The sequence below is a fragment of the Pelobates fuscus genome, chromosome 3, assembly GCF_036172605.1.
Source record: "Pelobates fuscus isolate aPelFus1 chromosome 3, aPelFus1.pri, whole genome shotgun sequence".
Taxonomy (NCBI): Eukaryota; Metazoa; Chordata; class Amphibia; order Anura; family Pelobatidae; genus Pelobates; species Pelobates fuscus.
The window spans coordinates 301323651-301348759 of NC_086319.1; the positions used below are offsets into that span (position 1 = coordinate 301323651).

At 42.2% G+C, this 25109-nt stretch overlaps 1 protein-coding gene and 1 long non-coding RNA gene across 3 annotated transcripts in view; one reads left to right on the forward strand and one right to left on the reverse strand.

The window, feature by feature from the left end:
- LOC134603136 (uncharacterized) overlaps positions 1-25109 on the reverse strand; it is a 364337-nt gene that overhangs the window by 322224 nt on the left and 17004 nt on the right. The gene's annotated exons all lie outside the window — the stretch shown is intronic.
- PCSK6 (proprotein convertase subtilisin/kexin type 6) overlaps positions 1-25109 on the forward strand; it is a 190339-nt gene that overhangs the window by 162443 nt on the left and 2787 nt on the right. Inside the window, exons 16-20 of one of the 2 annotated variants that reach the window (XM_063448814.1) lie at positions 142-338; positions 1764-1851; positions 12787-12890; positions 14690-14819; positions 15274-15386. In XM_063448814.1, coding sequence (XP_063304884.1) covers positions 142-338; positions 1764-1851; positions 12787-12890; positions 14690-14819; positions 15274-15386 — 632 coding nt within the window. Of the gene's footprint in view, positions 1-141; positions 339-1763; positions 1852-12786; positions 12891-14689; positions 14820-15273; positions 15387-25109 lie in introns of those variants that run through there. The other variant, XM_063448815.1, reaches the window with a different exon arrangement.

Genomic DNA, 25109 nt, shown 5'->3' on the forward strand with positions numbered 1-25109 from the left:
TTTCCACATTTAAAACACAACTTCCCCCTGTTCAGAGGGGATGAAGCTTGAAAATGATTTTTGGGGGGGGCGGATGGAGGGGGTCCAAAAATATAATGAAAAGTATGTCTCTCATTGTAATAACTATCTGCTTTGGAACAGGAAGTGCGTGAGTGCTTGCCCCTCGGGTTTCATGGCAGACGTGGCTGGCCGTAGATGTCGGCGCTGTTTCAGAGGGTGTGATGCCTGTTTTGGTCGAGGGCACAACCAGTGCAGTTCGTGTAAGAGAGGATACTATCTTCAGATGGAAAGTAGCTCATGTACCATGTCCTGTCCATCCGGAACATATGCAGATGAAAGTAAGGAGGCCAATCTGCAACTCTATATATTTTATTTTTTTATTTAACATTTTTTTTTGGGGGGGGGGGGGGTTTAAAGGAAGACTATTTTTAATTTTTTTTTATTTATAACAAGATTTACATGTATTATACATGTCTGTTATTTCACAATGCTCACAATTAAGTGAAGATCACATAGTGTATCTCTGGGCATTAAAGGGACACTTTAGCTTAATGAAGCAGTTTTGGTGTATAGAACATGCCCCTGCAGCCTCACTGCTCAATCCTCTGCCATTTAGGATTTAAATCCCTTTGTTTATGAACCCTAGTCACACCTCCCTGCATGTGACTTGCACAGCCTTCCATAAACACTTCCTGTGAAGAGAGCCCTATTTAGGCTTTCTTTATTGCAAGTGTTGTTTAATTAAGATTTTCTTATCACCTGCTATGTTAATAGCTTGCTAGACCCTGCAAGAGCCTCCTGTATGTGATTAACGTTCAATTGAGAGATTGAGATACAATTATTTAAGGTAAATTACATCTGTTTGAAAGTGAAACCAGTGTTTATTTTTCATGCACACTGTGTGAGTCACAGCCAGGGGAGGTGTGGCTAGGGCTGCATAAACAGAAACAAGTGATTTAACGCCTAAGTGACAGTGAATTGAGCAGTGAAATTGCAGGGGAATGATCTATGCACTAAAACTGCTTTATTTAGCTAAAGTAATTTAGGTGACTATAGTGTTCCTTTAACATGTCTCGATGGTGAATGCCATCTCCTGGAAGGACAGCTTATTTATCCAAAAACAGTGCAGGTAATCAAGAACTGGTGTGTATTCATGAACCCAGACATGATGCACAAGCAGCCTTGGATTGTTTTGGCAATTTAATTTCACATGCTCGTGGCAGATAGGTTGTGCTGATATTCCAACACAATCAAAAGGTACACAAAGGACAAGATTAAGACTTGTTTGTCTTGCGTACACTATGGAAAAAGGCCAATAAAGGCCAAAATGTCAGCTTAATCATTTCTGGCTGCCCCGGCTTGCCGAAAGGCATTTTCTTGTTTAAAATTCAATATATACCTACGGCAACAAAAGTGGAAATAATCGAGTATTGCTGATTAGATTGGAATGGGATATTCAATGATCGGGTGTTCTCATACTTCTGGCAATGTAGAGTAGGTTTCAGTTCATAAACATGGAACATTTATCTGGGTTGGACTGGGAAAGGCTGTTATTCTAGCTGTTCTGAAGTCTGGAATGGTGTTGATAATAGAGGCGTGTTGTTGGTTTTGGAACATTGCTGTTTAAATGAGCAGCCTCATAATTTATTTCAGTTCATGACAAATGTTTTGTACTATAATTAGTTAGATTTTTTTTTCTAGAAATTGATACAAATATATGTTTAAGTAACTTAGAGCACAATTAATGCTTTGTTTTTCTCAAGGTCTAAAACGATGTCTCAAATGTCACCAGAACTGCAAGAAATGTGTTGGCTTTCCAGATAAATGTGTAGTTTGCAGAGATGGATTCAGGTACGTTTTTCCATTAGCTACTTTAGAAAATTGAGGTCCAAGAATTAGAGTATTACGACATGGTTAGGTTCATCTCGCTAGATTTCAATCCATGTTTTTTGGATTAGGATGTAAAGAAGACTATATAATCTGGGATCTAGATATTGGAACAAGTCTTCACCCACTGCATTTGGTCTATGTTGGCACGTTAAGGACATGGGATTATGGCATTGAAGAAAAAATCTTACAGATATTCTCCTAAAATCTTCTTCTAATTAACATTACACATAAATGTAGTTTCCTGAGCTGTGAAAGTAAATCCATTATTCCCGTAAGATTATCTATGGTGTTGCTGATCTGGGATAACTAGCAGGGAAATGAGCTACCGTTTGGAATGAGGTTTAGCCCACATGAGTGAGAAATACCTTTATGAAAAGTAAGTCAGGAACCTTAACACGTGAAGCAATGTTTACTCGTTGAGAAGGGTTTACGGATGCTTGGTGCAAGAAATAAAAACAATAACAACCTTTTTATTTCTAAAACACAAAGTGTTAAACTCATAACATGTATGGCCTTCTCCTTCCCTAGATTCTGGAGTTTTCTGCATATTCTGGCCACTACAAAATATGTCATAAACTGAAAATTGGGTGGGTTTTTGTTTTTTGTGTTTTTCATAAAATCAGATGATAGTAAACACATTTTTTGACACTTTAACCATATTGGCTAAGATCAGGTTATTAACAAAGGAGTCACAGAAAAAAGGGAGTCACAAAAGATTAATGATCTTGGAAGTTTAATAATGGGATTTAATACAGGACATGTCTGCTGGCAGCGTCATGGTGAGGCAGTGTGACTGTTATCCCATAATCTGTCACTGTGAACCTTGCATTACAAACCAGTCCATCTCATGTTTGTGATCAAGCTGCTCAGCGGACTAAAACGGAATTGAGATGGGATCAGGACTCTTGTGAATAGTTGGATTGCAAGGGGACAAATACATCTTCTAAAAATCCCCAAATTTAGTTTTCATGCATACGTTTCTTTCCGCTGCAATCTCTTTCCCATTTTGTTCTTGTGGATTTGTGAACTGTACAATCTACTCCATTCACACGAACATTGAGCCAAAACCTCTCTAAATCATAAAATATCCAGAGTTCGATATGTCTTTATTTATTTAGGCTTGGTAGAAAATATAGGGCACATGTAATTTTTGTCTAATCTTTGATATTCCAAGAAAGTGAACAGCTTAAAAAGCTGAGATTTTAGAAGTAAAAAAAAAAATCATTCCTTTGTCAGTCTAAGCATAATAGATGTTTTTTTTTGCAACTTTTGTGTTGGGCAGACTAGATGGACTGAATGGTTCTTATCTGCTGTCACATTCTATGTTTCTATGTCAAAAGCGTTAGCATCCAGTGGTCCCCACCGCACTGTCAGGGGATTTGTAGAATAATCACAAAACTGATCTTGCTTTCTTGTTAGCCTGTTTAATTAGGCATGGTTATCGGCAGAATTGGTGCCACCCGGAGTGACAAGGAACATGCAACCACTGACATTTTAGAGGCTATAAAAAAACATGGTTGCCACATTCAGCACATACACTTGATGAGCATAATGGGAGCTCTATTCATTTTCTTTAGTTGTGGAGTGGTATAAATGGCAGGGTCGTACAGCATTTGACCACGAAATGTACAGTCCATACCTTTCTCAGTGTTCACAGTACTTGCAATAAATATTAGACTTTTTCTCCCATGCTCTTTGGTTTAGTTCAAGAGTTAATTCCAATGTAAAATTAGCAAGTGTCAAAACCAGTTTTTAATTAATGAGGTGACATTTAAATATAGCAAAAAAAAAAACTTTGGTGTCTTCTGAATTTCTTCTGACTTTCTATAAAGAATCAGCTACACAGCCAGCAAATGATGCGGTTTGACATTTTGTCATTTCCTTCCATATAATCACTAATTATTTAATGCTTGCCCCTTTCAGCTCTTCATCTAATTTTAACTTCAGAAGAATATAACGTGACTGGCCCAGTAGCTGGTTGAGGTATCATTAAATCATTTGTGTTTCTGGTTTTCAGAATTTATTCACCCTGTTATGTTGGTCTCAGAGCGGAAAATCTGTTTTCGGAAGACAGGGCTCTTTCACTTTCAAAGAAATGAAAATATTTGCTCCCTTGGCGTGTGTAAATATTTTCGTGGAGTCGCATAAATAGTTGATAGAGTTGTGTGGGTTTGAAAGACTTACTGTATTTTCCTGTGTATTAATGTTCTGTAGATATAAGCACAGAAAAATCCAAGAGTTAGAGTAGAGTAACATTTGATCAATCTGGTATCACAAGAACACATTCATCTGTGCCATACATCTCCTTACTTGAGTTGGGAGACATTTTACAGTGCCGAGCTATCTGCTTTACTGGCCAGATGATTGGCAAGCAGTTGCCTTGTAAAATGGCTGGATAGAACTCTATAAAACATTAACGTACACATTTAAAGAGAGGTTTAGAGTGACACACCTTTCTCAAGTCAAAATTACGGACGCTACCACTCTCAAAAGCTAGTCTTACAAATCCACTGTGTTTAATAAACTGTGAATGCTATCTGCATCCTTTCACACGTTTCTAAATGCTCTGCCTTGCTTCAATAGAAAATTATCGATTTCTCTCTCGATCCAAAAAAGTGTGTGTGTGTGTGTGTGTGTGTGTGTTTTTATGTATATATTTATATATTGCAGCATTGAAGAATGAAGGCTCTGTTCTGCCTTTATTTGATTATCACCTTCAATTATGCATTATTTGGTTTATTTGAATAAGTGTTGAGGATTGCTATTTGTACTGCATGGACATATTAGTCTCTTGTACACATCTGTACGCCCCAGGTGCCAAGACCTGGTAGTTTAGTGCAAGGACCCTCTTTTGCTTCTATACTTTGTATAGTGCTGAATTCAGACATCATGCACACTACCCCCATTCATTACCCGAGCACAACTGGCAAGTGGATAAGGGAAAATATATCTCTCCAATTGGCGCACGGGATGCAGAGCCGCTGGTCACATCTGCATATTCTAGCAAATAGCACTGACTTAATGCCGTGAGGAATTCCACTGTTGATTACCAGAGGGTAAAGCAGGTCACTTCTTGGGGATGGGGTTGGTTTCATTCTCCTCACTGTGTTCTGTTGCACGTTCATTAAAACATGTCTCTATTTGCTAACTGCCTTAACTAGTTACCTCCAGTGATTTCCCCTGGGCTGTGGTTTGTTTTGCTGTTTGTTGGATGTGATTTCGCCAAAATTATGTCACTTTGAATAGGCCCAGCTTTCTCCTCTCTTGCTTGGATGCCCGTCAAGTCCCACGGCAGATTTCAACCATATAGACATTCACTGCGTACGTAACCTTTAAGTTAACAAGTATATTTGGAAATTTTTCCTTTTAAAAAAATATAATGTAAAATGTAATAAAAATGTAAATAGCTACCCCCCCTTTAACAGTGATACGTGGTCTCTGGTTACCTAGATTTGGGTATGTGGATAGTTCATTCTAGACGTTCAGTGTCCTAGAAATGTTATGTATGTCGTGGCCTTATTCCAATCTCCATCCATGAAATACTTTGTGTTCATAGTCAACAAGATACATCGCATTTTATTAATTTTAAGACACAAAAAAAGAGGTACAGAAATGTAAAAGGACAACCTGGAGGCCTAAACGGCTTCTCTACATAACAGGACCTTTTTAATTCAATATAACTTGGCTCCCCTGGCTTAATTACATGGGGAAGCTGGGCTTAGTTTCCCCCTCCAACCCCCCCTCCCCCCCCCTTCTTTGATAGGTAGCTGTTTCCTTCTTTGGAGTCATCTCCTTTAATCCTTTCTTCCTCTCACCCTACATTTTCTTTTCTCGCACACTATTTACCACCCTCCTCCCTCGCACGGTCAGGCCCCAACACAACGTTATCTTATTAAAGCAGTTTTGGTGTATAGGTCATGCCCCTGCAGTCTCAATGCTCAATTCTGACATTTAGGAGTTAAATCACTTTTGTTTTTGTTTATACAGACCTAGTTACACCACCCCTGCTGGTGACTCACAGAACCTGCATGGGAAAAAAAAGGGTTTCATTTTCAATCAAACGTTAACTTACTTTAGAGGTTTTTATCCCCTGCTCTGTAAATTCTCTTTACAGGAAGGATTTCGGAAGGTTGTGTAAGTCACTAGTGTGACTAGGGCTGTATAAGCAATGGCAGAGAATTGAGCAGTGATCTTTAGTCACAAAATAACTTTAGCTTAATGGAGCAGTTTTGTTGTACAATGTCCCTTTAATAATATTTGGGGGGGAAAGTGTGCTACCCCTGCTCAAGTGTAGGTGATGTGCCTAGCATGATCTATCTTCTTACTGCATTTTATTAGTGGTTCACAAATCAGAGTAAACATTAATTCATCTGTTCAAGCTGTGTATTTTAGTATTTTGAAATGTTTGTCTTTATGGGGTTGTGTTGATGCTATAAACATCTGCTTTGCTAAAGAATGTTTTCATACATTCCTGTATTGCATGTTTTGAAATGTAATTCTGAAAGAGCGGCCTTGACTTAAAGAAACACGTCAAGCACCACAACTACTATGCTCACAACACTCTCCATAATGGTTATGGTGCACTGGTTTACCTACCTCTTGATTACCTGCACAGTTTTTGGCCAGATAAGCGGTGTTTCTGCCCAAAGAGGATATAAAATGGGTGACTCCACGTGAGGAGAAGCCAGGATATACATTAAAAATAGGTATTTACTGATTTGTTTTTTTAGAAATACATGTAAGATTTAATAATGAGAAAATTAGCTTTCCTTAAAGCCTTACTCCAAACACTGTGACCATTCTGGCAGTCATTGGGCATCTGTGCGTATTGGACATCTGTCAGCATGCCGGCGACAGGTGTCCAATGGTGGAAAGCTAGAGGGAGTGATGTCAGCAGAGGAGGGTCAGGCTGCGGGGAGAACTTGGCTTCTGCGCTGGAATAGAGGTACATTTTTAGCTTTAATTTATTGTTCCTGGGTTGTTCAAAAAGGGACCAAGATAAGAATAGTTGCTGGTTTTGGTTAGAGCAGGGATTGGCAACCTTCGGCTCTGCAGATGTTTTGGACTACACCTCCCATGATGCTTTGCCAGCATTATGTGTGTAAGAGCATTATGGGGGGTGTAGTCCACAACATCTGTAGAGCCGAAGGTTGCCTATCCCTGGGTTAGAGTAACCATTTTAATTGCATCTTTCATGCAAGGATGAGATGCTAGCACTATTTAGATCTGTGATTCTTAACCTATGATTATAGACCCAAAATTGGGTCCATATTCTTTGTGGGGTTACGGCAGATCAATATATTTTGTTGTGACGTTTAAGGGGAGAGGGGAGGGAGGAATGGGGGGGGGCGCAGTATTATACAGTTCTTGCAATACTTGGATTTAAAACAGTGCTCCATCTTCGAAGACGAGCAATTTTTTTCTGCAGTTGGTGAGGTTCACTTAATGCGTCATTCCCATTTTATGGCTTACTGACTGAACCAAGCTTTGCATTTACAGTATAAACTTTTACTTGTATTCTCATTGCACATTTATCTCTTGAACCTTTTCATGTTGGGTACAATTAGGATTTTTCTTGGGAATTTGTGTAGTGTTTGCACAAGATGAATCAACACATAGACTTGAATAGGGGCTCATTTTAGGAGTTTGTGTGAATGCCCAACAGAAATCCTGGAAAATAGAAGTTGGTTTGCATTAGAAGCCTAAGCATATCCTTGACGTCACATCTGCATTTTAATGTTGACATTTATTAGTTTAAAAATATTTATATTTTTTTAATACTTTTTATAGATAAAGTGCACCATATATCTACAAATAAAGCATGGCTATTTGAATCCACTGAAATTAAAAGTATAATGATTTCAAATGTGACAGATCTACTTTAACACTGTTAATACTCAAAATGATGCAGATGTTCCAACATTCTACCTGCATTTTGTGTTTAAACTTTTTACCTCAAACATTTTGAATACAGCAACCAGTTATGTACCAGTTTGCCTTTACTTGTATACAACTCTTAAAACTACTTCCATCAATCCGGCATAATTGTCAGTCTAACAAAATGGCCGCCTCAGAATGTCTTATTTTCTTTTGTTGCTCCAAAGCTTGGATTGACATCATCCCCAGCATGGTGTTACTGAAGCAGTGGGCTTACAAAAGCAGCCAGAGTGCAAGAAAAAACAAACTATGTTTAGAGAGGACCTCAAAAAAGCAAATTAACCGGTTACCTTTAAATCAGCACCAAAATGGTCTCTTCTCTGCAGCCTTGTCATCTGGGTCACTGCATGCAGACCACTCGATTGAAGTGGTCTGTGTGCTTATAGTGTTTATTTGACGTGTTATACCATTAATAAACATATTCACCCCAAACATTTGAAGACAGCACCCAATCGCACTGCCAGTTTACTTGCAGCTTGGTGCCACTAGAGGAAGCTCATGGGCAGAGCAAACAGGCACAGTCTTCAAAAGTTTGAGGTTAAACCATTTAACGGTTAAACGCCTTATGGTGAAACTGCTCTCGGAACCTATTGACACCACAAATTAATTTGTTTTTTGTCAAATGATGCAGAACCAGAGTATGGTGTCTGCAGTCGGCTTGCACCATAAACAGTACCATGGGTGGTAGTAGTTATGGATGGTGCTCATGCTGCCCTCTTTAGTACATTACACCTACATGTACTGACTTACACAAGCCCCTTACAGATAGTATGTAGAAAGTAAATGTTTTCAGAAAAAGCCTAAATGTATATATCCTATTTAAATTGATATTTCTTTTTGAATAGAGCGGTCCAGTGATGGGCAGTTGTGCATATATTCACTATTCACTATTATCTACTCCGCATCAGTGAGCCATAAGCTAAAGAGACTGGTGATAGCTAGAAGCGGTTCTGTGTAAGATCATCATTGGAGATGCATATTCTTCAACCCACATATATCATTCTTTCTCATTACATTTAAATGTCAAAACATTTTCCCTAATTATTTTTCTCTGTAATACTCATCTTAATGTGGGCAGTTTCTCAACTAGAACAGCTCAAAGACAGAAGTCTGAAATACCACAGGCAATTGCTCAGGAAAAGGTGGATGTTTTAAAATGTCATAAGTTTCATGTGTGTACATTATCTTAAGCTTTCTGTTAATCAGATAAATCTAGTTATAAGAAACATGCATGTCTTGTACTCGCAAAAATCAGCATTAAAGGGACACTATAGTCCCTAGAACACCTACTGCTGTAATGTTATAGTTCTGGTTTCTATAGCCTGTCCTGACGTTTTTTTATTTTATTTTTTGAAAAGGCAGGTGTACATTGTTACAGTGCTGCCTAGTAATACCTTTAGTGGCCGTCACTCAGACTGCCACTAGAGGTGCTACCTATAGTGGCCACAATGTGCAGCACTTACATTCAGTGTCTCCACGCTCTGAATGAAGACACTGAGCACTCCTTGTAGAGATGCATTCACTCAATGCATCTCGATGAGGATATGTTGATCGGCGCAGTACTTTTTGCCGTGCATGCGCAATAGTCTTCCAGTGCTTTCCTATGGGAGCGTGGGCGGGTCTAGCCGCAATGCACACGCAGGGCACTAGAAGAAAGGTTAGCTGCTGGGGGGGGGGGTCGAGGCCTTAAATGTGTTTTACATTTTGTTTGTATTGCTGTCACTATAGTGTTTGTCAACTTTATTTAGCGTTTTCCCCCTTATTTATCACAATGTCTTTCATTTTCATGTATGTTTAGAAGAGTAAAACTGATACAAAGTTACAAAAGGGAACTTTTACTTCCCTAGAAATTTTGCCTTTCAATAAAATATTAAAATGATAATTTCTTTAAATTGTATATTTAAGATGTAGCAATTGACACCACAGTCCAATTCAGTCCTGACGTAGTTAGGGCACACAGTACATTGTTAACAGATATATTGGGGAAGATTTATCATTGTGTCCAGCTCTGAAAAGTGGTGCAAAGATGTAAAAGGGAAGATAAGATTCTAGTGGAATGTGCCTGATGGTTTCACTGGTTTCTATGGTGACTGCTCTACTTATAGTGCTTTGTGCCATGATAAATCTCCCTCAATGTATTTTTCTTCTTCTCCTCTCTCTATGCTGACTGACAGATGGAGGACAGAGATTATCGCAATGACAAGGAGCTATTGTAGAGAAGCTCAGATCCAGGATAAAGATAAATACAGGCAGAAATCTTCAATGAGTTGTATTTTCTCAGATCTGTGAAATAAAATGGTGAAATATAGAGGATATGTAGACAAAATATTAAGGGACAGTCTAAGCACCAAAATTGCTTCTTAATGAACTGATTTAGAGGCATAGTTGCTGCCCCTGCCACCTTGCAAATGAAAATAATGCAGTTTTCTGAGGAAATTTCGCATTTGCAGCTACCACAACCACTAGTGACTTTAATTCAGCCAGCCATTAGGGATTGCGAATGATTTCCAATATTAAATTTGTTTCATATCGGTCATTGGCATGCATAGTATGCAGACACCTGACCCAATGTCCATTCAGTGCTCAGCTATGAGAAGAACTAGATTGGAAGCTTGTAGCCATTGCTGTGGGTACCTCAATGCTTCTCAGAGAACCGTCAAATTGGACACAAGTCACCACGGGGTTATTCTCTAAACCTGATCAGATACGTTTTTATGGCGTTCTTAATTATTTAAATAAGTATTTTAAAAAGAATAAGGTGTGCATCAATTTAATTATATATATATATATATTTTTTTTTTTTTTTAATTTATTTATTTTGTATTTATTTTTTTAAATGTGTATTAATGTAGTGGTCTTGGTGCCTAGATGCTGCCCCTGCAGGCTGACAGTTGTAAGTAAGTTTACATTTGTCCATCTCTGTGCCACTAGTGACTGTCGGATGGCCGCTAGAGGCACTTCAGTCAGAAGATTATTGTGAAGAAGATTATCAGTTTTCCCATGGAGAAGCATTGCAATAGGAGAATTGTATTAGCACAAAATGATTGCTTCACTTATGTAGTAGGGCCATCATTGCTGAATAAAAGGCGAGTTAAACTAGTTTGTTTTTTTTGTTTCGTTATTTGTACAGGGGGCCCTGAATCTAAGCTCATCAAAGACACATTGATGTTTATAAATTAATATTTGTCTTTAGAACATTAGTGGGGGCTGGAGGTGGTCATTATTGAATATTGCGTTCATTAATGACACTATTATTATTTATTCGTAAGCAGGTGTTTTCATGGTTTTTAGACTAATAGAAGATGTGAGACCCCCTTTATTCAAACTGAGAATAGTAAATAAATTGCTGGAGATGTGCAGTGATCTGTCTGCATATATTTCTCAGCAAGTGGCCCTGGCAATTACTTATCAAGGCACTAATTTTAGGATACAGTCTGGATGCTGGGCTTAAGTCCCACTAACAAGGCATGATCTTCTGAGATTCACAAAAAAGTTTACTGATGCCATGTTCTAATCTGACTTTGGTCTGACATTTTAAGTAAAGATTGTTTAGTTTATGTAATTTGTGAACACCACTGGAATGGTTTTGTAGCAATTGTCTAGAGAGATGCACCTTTCAGCATGCAAGAAATACTTTCAAAGCTGTGTTGTTTTTTTTTTTTTATTTTGTACATTTTTGACGCACACAATATATATATATATAAACTTGCTAAAAAATAAATTTGAGCCCTGGCTTACAGTTTAGACATCCTAAGTTACTGGCCAAGTGTAAAATGTACATGCTATAAAAAATGCACAAGGACAAGTGTTTTGTTTTTTCTTTTCTTCAAGCTACTCTTATTTTGTTTTTGGGGATATTAGTAGCTTACATACCCACCTAACCATTCATTAACATTTCACCCCTTGAAATACAAATATACAGTGTGAAACATACTTACTCTACCACATACATACATACATACATACATACATATTTGCGGGTTTCAATCGTCCCTCATTCTTAGTTGTAAGAAAACTGCCAAGCAAACACTACATTTTGAACATGCCGGATCCTGGTGGTATGTGGCTTTAATATTATTTATATACACTCACAGATAGACACAACTAAATTGCACGGGAATTTTTTTTTTTTTTTTTTAAGTTGTTAAAGCAATAGTATTGAGACTTGTTTCCAATGTTGTTGCGCCTTTTTACGGACCAGCTGCTACTCGCTAAATCACGTATTTCTACTCTTGGCGAGAAGACTCTATTTACAGACGAGATAATTTCACCACTATTTACAGCTGCTGCCTAAAGCTAGTTGCTAAGTATTGGCTAAAAGCTCCCATTTTTCTTTAATGGAGCCTCTAATGGCTTACTTAGCGACTGGTTTCCGATCCTGTCACTACTGTTTAACGACTTGCACAGGTAATATTTTCCAAAACCAAAAATCCTTCTGTTGTCTTGCCATTGGTTGCTGGGTGGCACCATCTGCATAATGATTTAATATCAACTCCCCTTCCTCAGACTCACAAACCAATCAGTGTCACATATTTTCTTCAGTGCTCTTAATGTTTACATTTTAATCAGCATTTCCTTGAGAAACATTCTAGAGCACTTGCCTCCAAGCTGTGTATGAATGTTCACCATAAACTACTCCCCACTAGGGAAACTTTTAGCACAGACCGCTCTATGTGCTAGTGATAAGGTATGTTGGTTCTTCACAGCAGTTGTCTTTGAGGTTAAACCACTGCAACTGCTGGATGTACATATTGGTTGCACATACAGGGAGATTGGAAGTGTGTACTTTTGATCTAATGATAAAATAAACTACAGGAGTGTAATCTCTCCGTAGACATGCTTCTCTCAACAGTGTGTACACATTTAATTATGTTTTAAAGGTCTGTCCAGTGCATAACAAACTTTTTTTCCTCAAAAATTGTTGGTAGAGAAAATTACAAAGTGTCACATTTATGTTAGTCTTTCAGGGTCCATGTGTGTGCCAGAATGTGAACAGGGAACCTTCCACAATCCTGCTTTTATGAAATGTGACAGGTGCCACTCAACATGCCAAACATGTGTGGGTAAGTCATCCTATGCAAGCTGTGCAACTGGTGCCAAATACTGCAGCCAATTAGCCAGTGTGGTCTTGCAATATGTTATTAACGGACTGAGTTTGAAATACTGAAAACCTCCTATCCATAGAACATTGAATAAACAGCATACAAAATGGTTAAAGTCACCACATCTGCTTTAGATTTCTATGTTTAATGACATACGCTCCATGCAGTAATTTATGCTGCCCATATGAATATGGTTTTTGAAGAATGTGGAATGTTGTGAAATCAGATGTTATAAAAGTTTACAAGGACAAAACTAGGACATATCCAACCATTGCCTGAAATTGCTTGCAGATTTTGTATAATTATCAGCTGCTTTGGACTTCATTGAATTGTCTCCTGAACCAACGGAAGATAAGCCTCAAGTACGAAGCATTGAGATGATATGTGTGTGAACAATGGCCAAGTCTTATATGCTGGTCGGGTGGGCTTTCTTTGTAGTAAATAAATATTTGGCTCTTTTTGTTGTCAGGCAAAATGTGTGCTGAAAAATAACAGAGATTTTGATTGGTCCACCTAGCAGGGGATTCTTGTCGTTCTGTGGCTTTCCCACACACAGTTTAGGAAATATCTGTGTGGCCCAGTGTTGCGTTATGGAAATGCTGGAAAACTTGTGAGGTGTCTCTTGATTTTACTGCTGTAAGGAAAGATGACAGCGGGAGTGTCACTTCAAGATTTATTCAAACCACAGACTTCTTACAGGCAAATCTTTGATTCCTTCCAAATAGTGCTATACATACTAGCTGTTCCCTTTGCTCGACTTGCGCATGTAGCCGCCTTTCATTTGTATAATGTGAACTTTCAGCATCGCAGCTGTTTTCAAGCAGTCACTGTACCGGTTACCAAGGAAACTCCTCTGTCGCTAGGTACATTGTTGTAAAATGCAGTTATTCTGCATTGTTCTTTACAGACAACTGTATTAAAGGACTGGTTGGAGAAGGGCTTCTCCAGTGTATTTTGGGTGACCTCATTGTCCTGCTTACATGTCCTCCATGTAACTGTAAATTCGATACTTTACCTTTCCAGACTAATTTTTAACTCACTCCCCACACTTTCAGGTAATTTCTAAAAATGCTAATCGTTTCTCCCTAGGTTGGATGAAATTTACATTTTGTTAATCCAGAAGTGTTAATTCTGCTTTACCCATCTAGCTGAAGGGACTAGGCAGTCTCTGGTCTTTCCCAAACCGCTTAATTGTTATACCAAACATCTTAAGGTTGCCTACCACCCAGCTCAAGACCAGGGTGGTAGGCAACCTTAAGCATCACAGATGTTGTGGACTACATCTCCCATTATGCTTTTACAGACATAGCAGTGACATAATGCTTTTACAGCCGTCATGTAGTCACATAATGCTCTTCCCGCCATAATACTGGCAAAGCATCAGGGGAGATGAAGTCCACAACATCTGTAGTGCCGAAGGTTGCCTGTCCCTTCTCTATTCACATAATCCCTGCACTGAGCTGTAGTTACGTTCCTTAGAGTGCTTCCTTTAAGGTTGTCTGATTGCTGTTAGTGTGAAATAATTTCTTCCTTTTTATTAAATGGTAGTACTTGATCGTTTTCTTTTGTAATTCTGGTCTGAACTTTCCCTAATATGTACCTGTCTTGGGATATAGGTTGTTTACTATTACAATATATAATATTATAATATTACAGAGACACCCAGTATGTGAAATCTGATAATTGAAAAGTACGCTCCAAGCATTATTTCCTGATCCTTTAATTCTGTTTGCTACCCTCTTGATTTGCTTTCCATCCAGGTTCCGGTAAGGAGCAGTGTACCCAGTGTGCCAAAGACTTTCACCTGCATGACTGGCGGTGTGTACCTGCCTGCGGACAGGGCTTTTATTCAGAAGAAGTACCAGGGCTGCCATATAAAGTGTGCAGAAGGTGTGTAACCTCATTCTGCTGCTAGGATATGCTCAAGGATTACTTTCCAGTCTTGCTTTACAGCACCTTATCTTATATCATTCACTTTTTCTTGTGCAAAAGGCAAATACTCAAAAAATTTGTTTTTGAGTGACTTTTAACTACAGCAATTTCTAATAATGGTGGCTCTTAGGCTGCATCCTGGCTCCCAAACAGCCTCTTTCGTCTAAGTAAGCATTGCAACGTTAGACATGTTTTGTGTTTACATTTGCTTTTCTTTGATGTAAAGTAGAAGGTTTTAGATTTAGGACTAGCTTATTTATGGGCGAACAGACATGAGTAATATGATTGAAAATGTATTTCTGTGAGGATATATATTCTAGGTGCCTTATGTAGACATCTGACGCAAAGACCGTTAATGCCAGCTGTCTTACAGTGCCACGATTAGATGATTCACAGAATGTTCCATCTGTAGGTGTGAAGAAAACTGCCTGAGTTGTGAAGCCACTGGCAAGAATTGTGTGAAGTGCAAAGAGGGGTACAGCCTGCTCAGTGGGTCTTGTGTGACCAACCACACGTGTAACAATGGTGAGTACTACTGGACCTAGACTGTCACCAATGGAGCATAGAAAACATTTGTTCACGTTAACCAAGATATGTATGAGCATGTATCACGTATCTGATCCCAACTTGGAATGGCAGTTTTAAGAATGGTATGTACCTTTCTAAAGCACTTCTCCTAGTAAACAGCTAGTGAGTGGCAAAGAGCGTCAGCTGTTGGTCTCAGCCTTTTACCAGCACTTAAGGGAAAGGCACATTAGAGCTGGAGAAGTAGTAGACAATGGGGCAAAAATGGCTTTACCCCATAAGGTAAGACGGCTCTCAGGACCTCCAGACTCCATAATAACTTCATTGAGATGAAGTAGTTATGGTGCCTGGAGTGGTCTTTTATTCCAAATGGTGATTATACTAAATATGTTAAATTCCAAGTGTAGGTGTAGGAAGTTGGACTGTTAAATGAGCACTCTGGTGCAGTGTGCTAAAAAATTAGTGAGGTCATTAATATGGTGAAGGTAGATATAAAGTTCATACGAGTGAGTTAATCATGAATAACAATGTTTAAATGCCTTAAAGACTGCTCCAGAAGTGCATTAGCAATCTGGGAAAAGTTCTATTAATATTAATGTGATTAGTGTATATTTTTAGAACTCCAGGTAGACCTGCAGATTTAGATATCAAGCCTGGGGCACAGGAATTTGCGTGACACTAAAATTTTAAGAATTGTGAGAGAACCGATTCAGAAACGTTTGCAAAACTGCAAGTTATATTATATATACATGTATACTATTATTTACTAATATTTTAGTGGTCTCCCCTCTCATTTGCTTGTCTTTTATTTATTCATTCTTTTATAACTAGACAGACTGCTCTTTCCACAAACTTATGCAGCTAAAAGGACTTGATAAATTTCTCGCTCATCCAGACAAAAATGCTAAATTACGGGGGCGTGGTTTGCAGCCGAGCAAGCTGGACGTGTCCGGGTAGTGCTCTGCTGCGACCGCGGTGCCAATAGCTTGTATTAGCGGAGACGGAACTCGAAAATTACTAAATTAGTTGGGGGTACCGAGATGGACAAAAGAGCCCCACGAAAACAGACGAAAAAGGTAACGGAGGTCTCTGTACCTGAAATGTTCGCGGCCTCTCGCGCCGTGCGACCGAGCAGACAAGATGGCGGACGAGAAGGCCCGGGTACACCCCGTTCGCCTTCGAGCCCAGCGGGCGGAGGGGCTGTGGGGTCTCCGGAATCTGATACCAGCCAGATTTTGACTAAACTGGCTGAAGTTCGCAGCTATCTAGCCACGGAGATTGTCCGTACCACGACAGAAGTTAAGGCCGAGATTCAAGCGTTGGGGGTAAGGACGGCGGCCCTCGAGCAGCGGGTGGAGTCCACAGTCGTGGCCCACAATGCAGCCGCGGCCCAAATTAATCATCTTACCTCCCAACTGTCATTTGCACACTCTGCTATAGATGATCTGGGGAATCGATCGCGGCGCAATAATGTCCGCCTACGGGGGTTGCCGGAACAGGCTGGGGAAGGTGCCCTAAGTGAGGTGGTCTTGGGTATTTTCAAGCCACTTCTCCCCGATATTCCTGATTATCTCTGGCATATTGAACGGGCGCATAGAGCGCTCCGTGCTAAGAGGGCGGACGACCGGCGCCCCAGAGATGTTATCATCAAGTTCCTATCATTTCAAACGAAAGAGGCCTTGATGCGGTATGGCAGGGACCACCCGATTACTCACAATGGGGCAGACCTTGCTCTTTACCAGGACTTGACCCCTCAGACCCTGCAGAGACGGCGGGAATGGCGCCCTATTACCGAACTGTTGCAGCATCACTCTGTTAAGTATGCCTGGGGGCATCCATTTAGGCTGCTGGCCTTCAAAGACGGGCGTACGAAAGTTTTGTTTCCAGACGGCGATCCAGCGAGGTTCTTGAGTGAGCTGGGGATCTGTACCCCCGACGACTTCGTGATCCCGACAGTGCAGGCGGAGGTCCTGAATGCCCTTCCCCGCGAATGGTATTCGGCAGAGGACTGAGGTGACTTGCTGCCCCAGTCTCTATTACCAGGCGGCTAGTGGATGTCCCGGATGGTAAGGCCCTGCGGGTGGGATACCTTGTTTGGGTGGGGGCTGTAGGGCCCTTCATTGGGGGTTCTTTTTTCTCCCCCTTTTGTTGTGGGCGCTGGCATCCGGGATCTTTGATGTGGCCTTCTTGGGCCTATGGGGCGCGCTTTTCGCGCGTGAGTCCGCTGATGTTGGGGAGGGTTAGGGTTGATCGTTTATCCCGATCCTGGCCTTGATTCCTTTTTTGCTTCGTGAACATAGCCTCTTACTTACCCACTGTATGGTGAGCTTCACCGCTCAACTTATGCGTTTTTAGCTGAATATCAGTGGATTATGGACTATTGTGTACTTTGTTTATGTTTTGGTCGGGATGGGGCGGTGGGCGGCGGGGGTTGCTCAAGGTGGTTATCGTTTTTGTATGTTTTTATTAATTTATCCCGCACGTATACTTAGCTTGCGTTAAACAGCGTTTTTTGTGTATCTCTAAAAGAGGGGCATGTGGTTGAAGGAGGCTAGGCCCCTTGTGACTGGGATCTTTTAGGAGGCCTGCCTGGGGGGGTGGGCTGCCTTTGATGCGGGCGGGATTTTTTGATACTGGGATGGGTTGGGGATCCTCGCTCCCCCCGTTCCTGGCCTTGTGGCCACTTTAACAGGCTGGATAGGCCCCCTCTTTGCCTTCGGTTTTGACCAGCTCCGCCACCCGATTATTATTAAGTTTTTCCTTGCTGGGCTGATGGGGGCTGGGGTCAAATGTATATTGTTGTTTTGTAATGAAGGGCAGGCGGGAGCGCTGCGGGGCGGCGGGCACGGTTTCTGGGTGTTCCATTTTTGACTGCATTCTGCTACGTGTATTTCTACTATCTCCCCGGGCCTTAAGTTATGTTTAACCTTTCTGTTATAGCATGTCTTACTTTTGCCCCCGGGGCCCATCGATTCGGGAGGGTTTGCTTGGGGGCGGGGGAGGCGGTGTAAATTGCCCCATCCGGTAATCCGGATTCGGAAGATCTATCTCTCCCCTTAGCTATATTGAGATACGCAATATGTATACCATCGCCCGTTCTCTGCCCTCCACTTCCGGTCCCCCCGCAGGCTGCTTCGGTATCCATCTCTATGTACCCCTAAAGGTAGTCCTATGTTCAGACAGCATGTTTCGCAATCACCATGTGGAGAACCGGATTGGAAAACTTGAAAATATGGATCACTTACTCTATGATTGATAACTAGTTATTTGTATACATGATGTTCATTGTTAAGCATACCCAATGATGTGTGAATAGGCTTTTTACAGTTGATGCATTTGGCCTCCCCCTGACTATATACAATGCCGGAGGCCGGAGGGAGGAGACAATGTCCCGCTGCCCTCCCCCGATTGCTTGGATCGGCGCCTCTTTGGGTTGGGTCGTAAATTCGGGCCCCACCCAGGGGCGACCTAATTGTAGCCCCCCTGCCGTTTTTAAAGCAGTTTTTCTACCTCCCACTGATTACGAGTTGCTGTCCTGTCTCCATATTGGTTGTGATTGGCACCCTTGAGGTGCTCATCCTGATTGGTCTATGTTCACGCCGATCTGGGGTCCATTTGGTGCCCTAGAGGGGCGTCAACATATACCCCGTATTGTCCTGGCAACAGGTAAGACCAGGCAAAAGTTCTTTTCACTGTTACTCTCTATTTTTCCTTCTCTCGCCCTATTCTATTTTCCCTAGTTCAGCCCTCCCCCTACCCCGTTACCCTACTTATGCCCTACTGGGAGGGGTTGTCGCTGTGCCCGTTACGCAGCTATTATGTCGACCCTCTGCGGGTTCGACTGATAGATTCAGCTTGCCTCTTGACTCACCGGTATGCCTCTAAAGATTTTATCTTTAAATGTTAAGGGACTTAATGCTCCAAGAAAAAGACGCCTTATGTTTAGGGAACTCAAGCGCCTTAATCCTGACATAGCATTTTTGCAGGAGACGCATGTACCAAAGGCCGCGAAGTTTGCCTTGAGAGACCACACGTATAGAACGGTGCATGAGGCGAGGGCTTTAAACAAGAGAAATGGTGTAGCGGTACTTGTACACCATAGATGCCCCCTCCGGATAGGGACTGTGACAGCGGATCCGGCGGGACGCTTCTTAGCGATTTCGGGGAGTTTGTACTCCCATACGATCCACCTCCTTAACATTTATGCTCCCAATGACCCCTCTGCGGATTTTTGGGACACTATGGCCCAAACGGTTAATGACCTACCGCATGGCATGATTGTTGTGGGAGGGGATCTTAACGCCACCCCATGTCCAGCTGTAGACCGGAGCCAGGGGGGCGGGTTGCCGAGATCGCACGGGAGGGGGGGACAGGATAAATTGCTTCGTTCATTCATCCAACGCACCGGCCTATTAGACATCTGGAGAGCTCACCATCCTGAGGATCACGACTATACTTTTTATTCCGCTCCTCATGGTACGTACTCTAGGATTGACTTATTCCTGGTTAACTCACATTTAGCGGCAAAAATTTTGAAATCCACGATCGGATCCATCACGTGGTCGGACCATGCTGAGATCACGCTATCATTAGACAAGTTGTGCACAGCATCGCCGTGGTCCTGGAAGTTAAATACTTCTCTGCTACATGATCCGGCCGTGGTGGAGACGATCCGCACGGAACTGTCCGATTATTTCGAAAGGAATGTGGCTCCCGACATTCGCCCGGCAACGGTGTGGGCCGCTCATAAAGCGGTTATACGGGGCATATTTATCCGCGAAGCCACCTTAAAGAAGAGACGTAAAATGCAGTTACTGTCGTCTCTCTTGGAGGCTTTGGGCAAGGCTGAGGAGAGACACAAAACCGCCCCATCCGCTGACACCTTGGCGGATGTGCAGAAGTTGCGTACCTCGGTGCGTGAGACACTTATCGATGATACGGCCAGAGCAATGGTTTGGTCCAGGAGGACGTACTACGAAAAGTCCAATAAAATGGACACGCTGCTGGCCTGTTCGCTCCGCCCGAGACAGGGTCATTCCCATGTCACTAGAATCAAGGACTCCGCTGGGGTATACCGCACTGATCCCACGGACATCGCAAAAGTTTTCTCGGATTACTACGCAGCGTTATATAACCACTCCGGGAAAGGCGGCAGTGACCAACAACGCCGCAAGACTGACGAAACCAGAAAATTCTTGGAGCACCTGGCACTGCCAAAGCTGGGTTCCGGGGACACCGCTATTCTGGGAGCGCGAATTACGGCGGATGAAATAGATGCGGCAATCTCCACCTTGAAAGGCAATAGGGCCCCCGGACCGGATGGATTCGAGGGGGGTTATTACAAAATCTTTCGGGAAACGTTAACGCCTCATCTGGAGACGTTGTTTAACGATCTCATGGAGGGGGGGATGCCGGACAAGGACATGTCGCTGGCCGACATAGTTCTCCTGCCGAAGCCGGGCAGAGACGACTCGTTTCCCGAAAACTTCCGCCCGATCTCGCTGATAAATCATGACTCTAAAATATTAGCTAAGATCTTAGCGACCCGCCTGAACCCCCATCTGAAACACCTAATCCATCCGGACTAAGTATGTTTTATACCCGGCAGACAACTGTATGAAAATACTCGTCGCAACACTGATCTAATATGGAGGCAGGCGACTGAGGGGATCCCAACCTTGATCCTCTCGCTCGACGCGGAAAAGGCCTTCGATAGAGTTAAATGGCCCTATCTATTTGAGGTCCTTCGGCACTTTGGCTTACCGGAATCCTATGTCACTGCAATTAGGGCTCTGTATACGGATGTTCAAGCTCGGGTTCGGATAGCGGGAGCGAAGGCACTACCATTCGCGTTGGCCAACGGAACCAGACAGGGCTGCCCTCTGTCTCCGCTGCTCTTCGCCCTATCGCTAGAACCCCTGCTACAGAAGATATGTATCACCCCCGAAATTCGGGGAATATCGATAGGGGACAAGCGATACGTGGTTTCCGCTTTCGCAGACGACGTCCTATTGACTCTGACACATCCATCGGAGTCGATGGACGCGCTAGCAGCGGTGCTGGAATCCTATGGTAACTTAGCAGGCTATAAGGTGAACCTACCTAAATCGAGTGCACTCCCTAGCTGCATGCGCGGCTCCGACGTTGCCTACGTAGGGAGGGTGCATGATATTCGAATCGAGAAACACCATATTAAATACCTGGGGATATGCCTGACGGCGGATCCTGCTCAGCTCTTCAAGCAGAATTACGCCCCATTGATTCGCTCTCTGATTTCGGACATGGAACACTGGCAGGATAAACCAATTTCATGGATTGGTAGGATCCATGCAGTTAAAATGAATGTGCTCCCTAGGATCTTATTTTTATTTCAAGCCCTTCCGGTTAAGCTGACTAAGTCCGACCTGGGGGTACTCCAACAGGCGGTGGGGAGGTTTATCTGGCAGAACAGGAAACACCGGGTGTCCCGCAATATCTTGTACAGAGCACGGTCGAGGGGAGGTCTGGGATTACCCAATTTTTATTTTTATTATCTGGTGGCCCAGCTCACGCAAGTAGCATATTGGCATTCTCCCCCGGATGAGAGAAGGTGGGTGGATTTAGAATCCTCTCTCTTGGGTCCAGACCTCCCTCAGTTCTATATTTGGGTCCCTCGGGACAATAGACCGATGACACAGGTTGCTTGTCCAGCCATAGCGAACTCGGTGAAAATCTGGGACGCAACATCGGTTAAATACGGGCTAACCTCCCAGGAGTCCCCACTGACCCCCTATCTGAGGAACAAGGCCTTCACCCCAGGTCTGGAAGCTAGGGACTTTAAAGGAATAGAGGGCACGGGCGTTCAGCGCTTATGTCAACTTTATGAGGGCGGTACACTTCTTAGGTTTGAAGAATTACAAACTAGAGCTGTTCTGCGCCCGTCGGATTTCTTTAGGTATGTTCAACTTAGGGACTACGCACAGACTCCGGCGAATAAACGGTGTGTGCTGAAAACGCTTACGTACTTTGAAACCCTATGCCTTGAGGAAAGGTTCCCAAGAGGCCTTATTACAAAACTATACACGCACTTGAGTGCATCTACCTCAGAATGGGGAGAGCTTACTTATATAGCCCAATGGGAAGCTGATCTCGGCGAAGAACTGGAAGGGGTGGATTGGCAGGAGATTTGGGAGGCAGCGGCGACTTCCTCCATATGTGTAACCATGCAGGAGCAAGCTTATAAAACTATGTTTAGGTGGTACACCACTCCGGTGAAGCTTTGCAGAATGCATAGGTTATCTTCAGATGTATGCTGGAGAGGCTGTGGACAAAAAGGAACCTATTTGCACATGTGGTGGGAATGTCCTGTGGCCCAGACTTTTTGGAGGCAAGTGGCGGGGTTATTAAAGGATATCTTTGGCAGGGAGATAAAGCTGGACCCGTGGGTGTTCCTCCTGGCCAGGCCGCTCGAGGACTGGACCAGGACTGAACAGAAGCTGGTACATAGGGTGAACCTAGCGGCAAGGAGGGCCCTCGCACAAGTTTGGCTTCAAGCCTCAGCTCCATCGCTTCAGGTTTTAATGCAAAAGATTAAAGATAATTTCCTCATGGATAAGCTTACTGCGAGGGTCAGGGGCACGAATGCGAAATTTGAGAAAATTTGGACACCTTGGATAGAGAGTGGCATGGGCGATTAGGAGCAGCGGGTCCACATATCCCCTCCCTTCCTCCCTCCCCTCCCTTTCCACATACCACCCCTATCCCTGATCTTTTCTATCCCCACTTTCTTACACCTCTCTTACTCTCCTCTCTTCTTCTTCTTTTCTGTTTCACTCTCTTTTTCATCTGAATGGCTTCATATTATATTCCAACGCCTCCTGAACCCCAAATCTGTTATGCTAGGTAAGGGGCACCACGACATGGAATGTTTATAGTTACGTGTCGTGGGGCCGCTAGGTGTCCCTGATACCGGGGATGGAGGGGGATCTCAGATAGCATGAAGGTTATGTCACCATGTAAGTGTAATTTTTTATACTTGATCCCCAATTACAGGCATGATAGCCATTTTAGATCTCTTTGGATTTTATATATATTAAAAAATTGGAAGATCACCATCTTCATATCTGGACACTTTAGAGACGATTTCCTAACGATGCAACTGATACAGCCGCACTTGCGGGCTTTATTCTACAAGATGTACGCTTTACATGTCTAAGCCTGTGAATCTGTCCGATATGCGATATTTATATTGACTTTGTTTGTATTGATGGTGTTCAACCTTGTTATAAATAAAGAATTTAAAAAAAAATGGTAAATTACTATTACTGGTAGCAAATTGTGTGAAACATGAAGCCCAATATGCCTTTTGTAGTCAAGACTATTACAACTCATCTTAAAAATAACAAAAGTCTTCGCCTTTGCTTTGTGAATAATTGTCTATGTGTGGGCAATGGTACTTTTGTAACATCTCAAACAATGGATTGATTATCAAAATTAGAAATTTAAAGGGACACTATAGTAACCAAAACAACTTTAGTGTAATGAAGTAGTTTTGGTGTATAGATAATACTCTTCTAGTCTCACTGCTCAATTGTCTGCCATTTAAGAGTTAGTCACCAAAAACAAACTTAATCTGATCGGTTTCTATATGGCTCCCTGTGTCTGAACCTCTTTTTATTTAGTGCTCAAGCTTTCATTAAATACATTAATACAAGTAGGGGCTACTTCTCCTCATGTATAGATAGCCATGTTGACAACTTGACAATGATCAGAGCTTAAAGCAAGGTTCTATTTCAGTTGCCTATGAAATTTGCCGACAATCATTTAGTAAAATCAGTCACACGGAATGTGAACTGCAGACATAATGAACAGAAAAGAATAAAATGGCTCTACCCAAATAATAAATATGTATTCTACATGCACATGCAAATGTGAAATAGTAGTTGATCAGATAAATGGTGTTGAAGGACAGTTAAATACCGCATCTGGGTCTCCTGCTGAATAACTATTCTCACGTAAGCTAAGCACAATGCGGTACAAGACCACGTTCAGCTGACACTCTCAGCTGATCAGAGCAGCTCTGCATGATCCTCCTTACCTCCGAGGAGCTAACCAGCAGACCTAAGTCAGTTCTCAAACCATTCTTAAACCATTTGACAAATATACAAAAAGTATAGTTCAAGAACATATACCAATGGGGTTGCCACAATCACAAAACGTGCGTATAGTTACCACACATATTCCAGGATGACCATATAAAGATAAAAGGTAAAAACACATATGGTGAAGTATTTAATGGCACAGTATAAAAGATAAAAAATATAATATACACTCACAAAGAAGATGGCACAAAGAAACTTATATCTAATTGTGCAAAAACGCTTGTCAACCCCTCCCTTTAAATGTAGGCCCAATATCGATGCCTTCAGAGGGTGAGTACTCTCCTTCCAAGTCTGTATAGGAAGATCAACCAGGCAAGGATAAATGGTAAGTATAGAGTCTTTGGGGGGGTGCTGGCAAGCTTCTCCGCTCGACGTGTTTCGTCCCGAGGACTTTCTCAAGAGCTGTGAGTCCTCAGCTGTTCCAGCTTTTTAAATCTTCAACTTCGTGCGGCTTTTTTCCGTATGCGCATTGCGGCAGACGTGACATTGAACGTATCCGCGCATGCCGCACGTCCAGCCTGACATGCAAAATAACTTTATTGCTACTTTATGCCCGATGACATTAGTCAGTAACAGACCATAT